Below are 9,792 nucleotides of genomic sequence, written 5' to 3' on the forward strand. Positions count from 1 at the left end.
CCATGTGCTTCAAGTGCCCAAAGGGGTGCTCAGCAGAGGCTCCTCCTGATCACCAACAGCCCCAAAGCCACCCTGTCTACCTCTGCTCCTGCAGCTGGAAGATGTGTCTGTCACGGTGTCTGTATGTCCATGCCTGCATGTGCACTCGGGTCCAGCCGAGCCTGTCTGTGCAGACTGGAAAACACCTTGACTCAGCCGAAATCCCCAGTGTCTGGAGAGCTGAGCTGCTGGCTGGACACTAATGCCTGTGCATTTCTCCCCTACATCTCCCCAGCTGGAGCTTAGGCACCCTGGGCACTTCTTGGGCACCAGAGATGGTTTTCTGTGATCTGCAGGTGAATCTCCCCCTGTACTCAGTGCTGGGGAGGCCAAACCTCCAATCCTGGGGGCAGTTTTGGGCCCCTCACACCAAGAAAGGCCTTGAGGTGCTGGAGCGAGTTGAGAGAAGGGAACGGAGCTGGTGAGGGGCTGGAGCACAAGTGTGATGGGAGCGGCTGAGGGAGCTGGGGGTTCAGCTGGAGAACAGGAGCTGAGGGGAGACCTTCTGATCTCTGACCTGCCTGAGAGGAGCTTGGAGCCAGGGGGGGTCGGGCTCTGCTCCCCAGGAACAAGCGCCAGGACCAGAGGAAACGGCCTCAAGTTGCGCCAGGGGAGGTTGAGGTTGGATGTGGGGAACAATTTCTTCCCCAAAGGGCTGTGGGGCATTGGAACAGGCTGCCCAGGGCAGTGCTGGAGTCACCATCCCTGGAGGGGTTGGACAGATGGAGATGAGGTTCTCAGGACACGGGGCAGTGCCAGGGGTGGGGAACGGGTGGACTCTGTGATCTGGAGGGGCTTTCCAAGCAAAATGATTCTGTGATTCTATGATAATCTAAACCCAGTGACAGGGTCCCCGAGGATGCTCAGCACCTCCCCCAGTATCCAGCCAGTCGCCAGCCACCTGCTGCATACCCCACGCCGAGGGCGGCCTGGGAACACAAAGGGAAGGTCTGCAAGGTCTGCACGGCCACTCGCAGGACACAGCGTGAGCAGACGCGAGCTCCCTGCTCCGTTTTGTGCCTCGGATGTCGTGTGAGCACAGCACATGGTGGTGCAGGACATGGATGGAGCTCTGCAGGTGTGTTCACAGCACCGGCATGGCTGTCAGCAAAGCTTAGCACAGGCATGGCCGAACAGCCTTCCAGCCAGCATGTGGCATTTTGTGACAGCACCGAGTTTGCTGCGGGCAGAGAGTGTCCCCCGAGAAGCTTGGAGCGCTCAGGCGGTCAGCTCAGGTGAGCCAGGCTTGTCGAGGCTCGGCTTGCCGTCGTACCCAAGCTGTCCAATCTCCTCTGTCTGTGCTGTGCAGAAGCTGCTCTCAGGCAGAAAGATGCATGAACCAACGATGAAAGGACTCAGGGGAGTGAGAATCTGATTTTTTCATCTAGTTTCAGTCATAAGACCTCATTCCTCTGCACGAGGGACAAGTTGTTTTTTCATGCAATGCACCACACTAAACCCAAACGCTTCTCTTGTTCACATCTCTGCAACTCCCAAGCCCCGGCAGCCGCATTAATTTCACTCTGTGTTTATACCCATGCTGTGGAGATAACACAAGAGCTCACCGCCTTCTCTGCAGAGCTCAAAAAGATAACCCCACTGGGGAGAGATTTTGCTGGGTGAGTTTGTTTTCCCCCCATTTCCAGCATAATGAAAGAGTTCCAGGGTGGAGGTCAAAAAGCAGTTTTCTTCAAAAATCCACGTAAGCAGGTGCACATACTGCAGTTGTGATATTTAACCACTGGAAGAAGTTGGTGGAAGCACTAGGAACACGCTGGATTCTCCAGCTTTTGAGTTTTCTAGAATTTTGACTTAATAACTTTTTGGAAGATGCTTTGGAGAAAAAGAAGCCGCTGCCTTCAATACAGTGTGTGCTAATGGTCAGAGAGAGGATGTGGGGTAATGACCAGCCTAGAAGGGTTTCTGGCAAATACCAGATGAGGGTTTTGCCTGATTCTCTACATGGCTATAAGCCAAGATCCACCGAAAAACAATGTTGAAAGTGTCTTTGGATGAGGGCCCAGGGCTTATGTGTGGCTTTTAGCAATGAAGCGAATGCTCGAGGAAATACTTCAGCAATAGTGTGTTAAGAGTATATTAACAGAATGTTAAGGAGTAGCATTTTCAGTATTCTCAGTGATTTTTCCCGCATCTGATTGGTTTTCATCCCAGAAATGGTGAGGTTTAGTGCAGGTGGAAGCTGCATGTACAGATTGTCTGGGAAAATGAGAACAGGCTGAGGAACGTTGTGCCCAAAGCAGGGGTGGGGGCCAGCAGCATGGAGGGAGTGATGTACACAGAGTCACAGAATCACAGACGGTTTGGGTTGAAGGACCTTCCCAGCTCCCCCAGTGCCCCCCTGCCATGGGCAGGGACATCTGCACCAGCTCAGGTTGCTCAGAGCCCCGTCCAGCCTGGCCTGGGATGTCTCCAGGGATGGTTCAGCCACCACCTCTCTGGGAACCTGGGACAGGCTCTCACCACCCTCAGGGCAACAATTCCTTCCTCATGTCCGGCCTGAATCTCCCTCCTTTAGTTTAAAACCATCATCCCTTGTCCTGTCACAACAGGCCCTGCTCAAAAGTCTGTCCCCATCTTTCTCATCGGCCCCTTTTAAGTCCGGAAAGGCCGCACTAAGGTCTCCCCGGAGCTTCCTTCTCCAGCTGAACCCCCCAGCTCTCTCAGCCTGTCCTCCCAGCAGAGCTGTTCCAGCCTCGGGTCATTTCTGGGGCTCCTCTGGCCCCTCTCCAGCAGCTCCATGTGTGTCCTGTGCTTTGTGTCTTTCCCTGTTACTTATTCTTCTCTTTGAGCTGCAAAGGTCTTGATCTGACAACCGCCATGAAGCAGATGCCCTCACCTTCCACATACCCTCACGGGGACTAGAAAGATTTTGGGAAAAGGCAACAAAAACAACCAAAGGCCTTAAATAATTTCCATGCAAGGAAGAGTTGGGTGAACCAGGACCCTCCAGTCCAGACAAGGGATGACTGAAGGGGTGGGGATGTGCTTTGTAAAATCTTGAGTGACTTGGAGAGGACATTCAGATGTAATTGCTCTCTGTCTCTCTTAGTACAAGAACTAAGACATATTAAATAAAATTGCAGGTGGCAAATTTCAAACCAATTACAGGAGGTGTTTTTCACTCAACAGGATTAAGCTTCAGAACATTTTGTCAGAGCGAACTGCAAACGCCAAAAGTCTGCAGGGGCTCAACCAAGCAGCGAGACAAATCCACAGGAAAAGAAAAAAATCCATTAAGGAATATTTAACACAAACACTGCTCTTGGCTCAGGAAGTGCCGGAGCCTCAGATCGATAGAGGCTAGCAGAGAAACGATCCCCCTGTGCTTGCCATGTGCTTATTCCTTCCCTGAACACTGCCCGGGTCACGTCCTGGGCCAGCTGGACCTTCGAGCTCTGCCCAGCAATCCAGAGCCTCCTCAGGGCTGTTCCTGCCCGAGGAGCAGCAGGACATTCTGCAGCCGCACCACCTCCACCCAAAACCGAGGACAGAAGCTGCCTGGAGGGGGACCCAGCCCCTTGGAGCATCACTGAGTGGGCGGCGAGGAGGCAGAACATCAGGTTAGGAGTGTGCATGGAGTTTGAAAGGTGGGAGGCCTTCGCTGTCATCTCACCCTGGACGACCACGGTGGAAAAACCTCTGCTGCTGCATCCTCTCACCTTGCAGAGAGGAGTTTTGCACCAGGAGCTGCTCATCTGTGGTGACCCCGATGCCAGAAAGACGCTCAGGCCCTGTGAAGCATAATTTAAAATGACATTTTTTAGAGCTAACACTAAAAAGAGAAGCCAGCACAGATGATCTTACATCCTTTCAGATGCTGGGAACCCCGAGCTGTGCAGGGTGGAATGAGTCTGCGGTCAGCATGCAGCTCACCCTGCAGACCTCATTCAATAAAGTGTTACCCCGTTTTGGTCATTTTTATAAGAAAATCTGTTTCCATATCCAGAGCTTCCTCAGAGAGACCTGAACACAGGAGGAAGAAAGGGCAAGCAAGGTAGTGGGGACTGTGGGGCTGCAGAAGACAACGTTGCATTTCCTATCCATCCCATTACAGATCTGCCCCTTTCTCCCCTTGTGAACCTCAGTAATAAGAGCCAAAAAAAGCAGGATCCATGTAGAAGCTTATGACAACTTGTAAGAGGACCAGCCAGGATCTGGACAATATTTCATGGGTGCATTTTGCAAACACTTCACTCAGAATATCTCCTCCAGCAGAGCTGGGACCAAGTGCTGGGTCGCTGCATGTACAAACACAGGGTCAGTGCTGTCCTTGGAGAGTCCAACCATGTAAAACCAGTGTGGGCATGGTCTTCTCTCAAATGAGCAATGGGCAGGTGCTGCAGAGTGAGTAAGACACAAAATGGTGGGGGACAGTCTAAGGATGCCTGCACCACTGCTACCCACACCACAGCACATCTCTGCTTGGCAGCAAAGAGACACGTAACACGTTTGTGTGCAGAAATACCAGTCATGCAGCTGACTTTCAGGGGACCAGAGCGGTTAGATACACCAGTCTCATCTGGCCACAGCACAGGAATGAACTTTAAATGCTATTAAAATCCAAGAGCAGGTGGGACTGGTCATAGCTCTGCCCACCCTGGCTCCAGCTCTGATCCCCGGCGGGTTGTGAGGTTGCTGTTGGCATCACCCACGGGCTGCAGGAACCCTTCCTTCCACTGCAGGAACCCTTCCTCCCACTGCAAGAACCCTTCCACTGCGGGAACCCCTCCATGCATGCAGGAGCAAAGCCAGGGCTCAGGAGACTCATTAAGACTCAACGCTGCCTCGTGTTGCATAACCACAACGAAGAGAAGGAGGTTTCCTTGCAGAGGGAGGACTTAGTCCCAAACACTTATGAACCAATGGCAAATTTTACTTGGATTCCCCCAAGTTCCTTTATTCAAGGTCCTGGGGGGTGTTCAGAGATATCATAAGTGGCTGTTTGTGACTGGGTGAGTCTGGCTCAGGGTTTCTCACTGCAATGAAAACCGAGCCTGGGTGGCAGCAGAACTAGGTAAGTTACTGAGATGCAAAGGGCAGGAACATTGCCGAGAGGTTTCACACCTCGGATGGCACTTGCAGAGCCTCATCGTGATGCTTAGAGGTTTCGTTATATGGTACTCCAGGGCAAAGTAAGGAAATTGTATTTAATTCCTTCTCTCTGTTCTAATTAATATGCTAATTCATGTCTTTTTTTTTTCCTAGCTACAGGAGAGTTAGAAAATATTAGATCTAGAAAGGATCACTGAGATGATTTGTTCTGACATCCTGCACCACACTTCCAGGAGGATTTCATAACGAATTTACTCATCAAGCCCCTTGTACAGACTTCAAGCAAAGCATACATCTCAGAAGGGTTTCTGTTGTTAGCTTTATGGTTCCAAAGGATGAAGAATTTGTCATCTATCCTTTTTTACTGTCAGATTTGCAAACTAGCAGTGTCTCATTTCATCCATTTTCCATGTAACTTCAGTTTCCAGTCACTGGGTCACATTGTGCTTGTAGGTTACACTGAAGAGTCATCACTGTCAACCACGCGCTGACTGGGGGACAATTTTTAGATCAGTTCAGCTTTTCTTTTGCCAGTCACGTAGTCTAACTAAATAAATCCTTCAGCAGAAGACTTGTTTCCCCAAATAATAAAATCCTCTCTTCTTTGATGTGGATTAGATGATCATCGTAGGTCCCTTCCTCCTGAAATAGTCTATTCTATCCTACATAGCTCTTCAAGGTTTGATCTTACACACTGTTCATTGCCAGCACTGAAGTTTGTGGACCTCCATTTCCCTGGAAAGATCTCTCATTTGTAGCTGTGACTCTGTTGTCGTGCAGGGTTTTCAAGGTTTCCATTCGGGAGAGGTTAAGCATCAAGCGTTGGGTCTCCTGGCTCACACACAAGCACCAGCTGCCTGGTCCAGGCTGTTCCGTGGGTTGTACATGGGGACTCTGTATTACCACAAGATTTATTCCTGTGGGTCTCTTCCTCTGAAAACTATTTCTCTCTGCTGATACCTCCGGTGAAATTTGCGTTACATTTATATTTTAATTTTTTTACGACATTATTCATTTATCATTTATTGGATGAACAATTACAGGTTTTGTCATATTTACTGTGAAAAAAAATTAAAGCATCCTCAGTACTGTAATCCAACTCCCAAAACAAAATCTGGATCATGGGGGTTAGGAAAGCCTAACTCATTGCTGGGTGGACACACGTGAATTAATAATGATTTATGACTTTAAACTAGTAGTATTTAAAAAAAAAAAAAAAAGCTTTTAGGAACTTCTAACATATTGATGTAGCTGATATATTTAAAAACTCCCTGATGCATTTGTCTATTTTTTTCTCTCATTCATTAATATTTTATCCTGCAGTCGTCAATGAAAAGGGAAAAATAATCAGCAGCACATTCATTAGCCACTGCTATGCACCCGGGTAATTTATGAAATTTATATCTTCTGGATATATAAGCATGCGTATGTCTATTTTCTGGCTTGTGAGCAGTACAATTTTTTTTTTTTTTAATTATTATTTCATCGTAGATGTTCCCTGGTCCATCATGTGTGTGTCCAACAGCTCCAGCTCCTCCAGCCACACGTTCGTCCTGACAGGCATCCCGGGGCTGGATGCTGCCCACGTCTGGCTCTCCATCCCTTTCACCTGCATTTACGTTGCATCCCTCGTGGGGAACTGCACGATCTTCTTTGTCATCAGGAGTGATCCGAGCCTCCACGAGCCCATGTACCAACTCCTCTCCATGTTGGCCATGACTGATCTGGGCTTGTCTCTGTCTACAACACCAACTGTGATGAGTGTTTTCTGGGCCAACTGCCGGGAAATCAGTTTTGACGCCTGTTTTGCTCAGGTTTATTTTGTTCATTCTTTCTCCTTCATGGAGTCCTCAGTGCTCCTGGCCATGGCCTTTGATCGCTATGTGGCCATCTGCTACCCGCTGAGATACACCTCCATCCTCACCAGTGCCAGGACAGCTAAGATCGGGCTGGCTGCTCTCTGCCGGTGCCTCTTTGGCGTGCTGCCATCACTCTTCTTGCTGAGAAGGTTGCCCTTCTGCCATTCCCATGTGCTGTCCCACGCCTACTGCCTGCACCAGGACCTGATCAAGCTGGTATGTGCAGACATCACCTTCAACAGCATGTACGGTTTAGCTGTGGTCATCCTCATAGTGGTACTTGACCCACTGCTCATTCTTTTGTCATATATTGGGATTTGTAAGACAATTGCGAGGATTCCGTCCCAGAGGGAGCGTCTCAGGGCTTTGAACAGCTGCCTGTCGCACATCCTGGCAGTCCTGACTCTGTACATCCCCATGGTTGGCTTGTCCATGGTTCACCGTTTCGGCAAAAATGCTTCCCCTCTCGTTCATGTCTTCCTGGCCAACACCTACCTGCTGGTTCCCCCCGTGCTGAACCCCATCATCTACAGCATAAAAAACAAACAGATCCGCAGGGGCGTCCTCAAGGTCCTCACACCAAGGAAGAGCTTCTTCCCTTGGCACCACAGCACATAAAGTACCTTCACTGACTGCTCACCATAAACCAGTGGGATGAACTCATTATGCTGTGTACACGATTGTTACTAATCAAATGTATGCTTCTGGGTGAAGATAGAAGCAATTAATATTCAAATTAATTTAAATCATTGTCCATGCTCCTTTATTCTGCATTTACCACAGCATTTTCTCTACTCTGTGAAGTGTGTTCTATTTCCAGTTCCCAGTGAAGGAGTTTATGCTCCAGAAAAACATAAATATGCAAGACTTTTTTTTTTCTCAAGGCCACTGAGGCTGTAACAAATCTTGCTCAACTATTTCTAATGAGTACTGTAATGAAGAATTAAACCCTAGTCTAGGAAATAATTCCACATGTGATTAAACCTATGTGATTAGTCTCATTGTTTGCATTCACCAAGGAAGAAGCCAATCAGTCACAAGTTATGAAGCCATCAGGAACCAAACAAAGCACAAGTCTTTGTATCCTACCTAAATGTGGGAGATTGCAAAAGTATTGAGTGAGTATTTGCCCACTTGTTTTTCATGGATGCTCAAGTCTACCCTGGGGAGTGCAGTCTTACCAGATGAGCAGTATGTAGGTAACCCCATCAGTAATACCACATAAGGTCAGGATGACTTAGGTAACGTTATCAGAAATATCAAATTTGGAGTGATGTAGCAGAACTGGGGCCAATGGAAGAGAAAAGTAATAAGAGGCAGCTTGTTTACCTGGGACTGGAGTGGAGAAAGGAAAGGTCAAAGGCAGTGGAAAGGATGGTCAAGAAATGGTAAGAGATAATAAGGCGTGCAAGTGATGCATTTGGAGTTGTCCAGGGTAACAGCTGGGCCACCATGCTCTTGACTTCTACATCTGGAGCAGAACCAAAACCCAAACCCATGCCAGGAGAGCCACAGCTGTTCCTGTTCTCCGGAGGACAGGGATGGGCAGTCTGCCTTCCCTGGCTGGTGGAGAACACCTGGGTGAATGGATCAGGTGTCCTGGTATCATCTTGTCAGCATCTACTCAACAGTCCTGAACAAAGTGGCTGCTAAATGGCTTGCTTTGGTGGTACGCTGTAAATGCTCTCAAATCCTGAAGCTATGATGGCCATGGGGGCTGGAGCACAAGTCTTAGGAGGAGCAGCTGAGGGAGCTGGGGGGTTCAGCCTGGAGAACAGGAGCTGAGGGGAGACCTTCTGATCTCTGACCTGCCTGAAAGGAGCTTGGAGCCGGGGGGGGTCGGGCTCTGCTCCCCAGGAACAAGCGCCAGGACCAGAGGAAACGGCCTCAAGTTGCACCAGGGGAGGTTGAGGTTGGATCTGGGGAACAATTTCTTCCCCAAAGGGCTGTGGGGCATTGGAACAGGCTGCCCAGGGCAGTGCTGGAGTCACCATCCCTGGAGGGGCTGGACAGACGGACATGAGGTTCTCAGGACATGGGGCAGTGCCAGGGGTGGGGGAACGGGTGGACTCGATGATCTTGAGAGGCTTTTCCAACCAAAATGATTGTGTGATCCTGTGATTCTATGCAGATGTGCACTCACACTCCCTATGGAATGCACACACCACCCGCCGTTCCTGCCTCCGTGTGTCCAATATGCACCTTAGCAGAAGAAATATTGTGCAGCAGATTTCGAGTGGCTGATTCTCCAAAGAATGCCGTACCCAGTGAAATCTATGAGGCACATGTGCTCCTGTTTTTAAATTATTTTACTGGCATGTCTAATACCTTTGTATACTTTAAGCAAGAAAATCAGACACTTGAGAGAACAAGTGCCTCTGGGAACTCCCAAGAGTAGCAGATACACAAAGAAGATTGTACTGAAGCGGTTACCAATCTCAGTTGTCAAGGATAGAAAATTCATATGGGAAACAAGTATTTATAGTTTAAACGTATAATATTCTAAGAGTAAACACGCTCCCAGTCTGAAGAACAAGCACTGGGTCCATGCAGCATCCTGCACCTGAAGTATGTAATAGCAAAAATTTATCTTAGACTTGTAACCTAATAAAAGAGTTCCTTTGAAAAGCTGTGCGTACTCATTAAAACAGCTGGGGATTGGGATGGTGTCAGCATGGGTTCCCCAAAGTGGACAGACACCCTGATGTCTGTGGCATCATTTGGGGGCACATCTGTGAGGGGTTGACCCCACACACGTTTTGTTGGAGAATCGTCTGTCTTTATTCTCCCCAGTAGGTTACATGTCCCAGCGCAAAATGAA

General features: G+C 48.9%; 1 protein-coding gene across 1 annotated transcript; it reads left to right on the plus strand.

Annotated features, from left to right (window-relative positions):
- The first annotated feature begins 6,620 nt into the window (after window positions 1-6,620).
- Window positions 6,621-7,589, plus strand: LOC135996051 (olfactory receptor 51Q1-like). The gene has a single exon (XM_065647786.1). It carries the CDS (start codon window positions 6,621-6,623, stop codon window positions 7,587-7,589), a length of 969 nt encoding a protein of 322 aa, XP_065503858.1.
- Window positions 7,590-9,792: the final 2,203 nt, after the last annotated feature.

The sequence above is a fragment of the Caloenas nicobarica genome, chromosome 1 (assembly GCF_036013445.1).
Source record: "Caloenas nicobarica isolate bCalNic1 chromosome 1, bCalNic1.hap1, whole genome shotgun sequence".
In the NCBI taxonomy this organism is placed as follows: Eukaryota; Metazoa; Chordata; class Aves; order Columbiformes; family Columbidae; genus Caloenas; species Caloenas nicobarica.

Excerpts from the sequence above, each read along its gene's own strand:
- LOC135996051 (XM_065647786.1), top strand. The coding sequence starts at position 6,621 with ATGTGTGTGTCCAACAGCTCCAGCTCCTCCAGCCACACGTTCGTCCTG.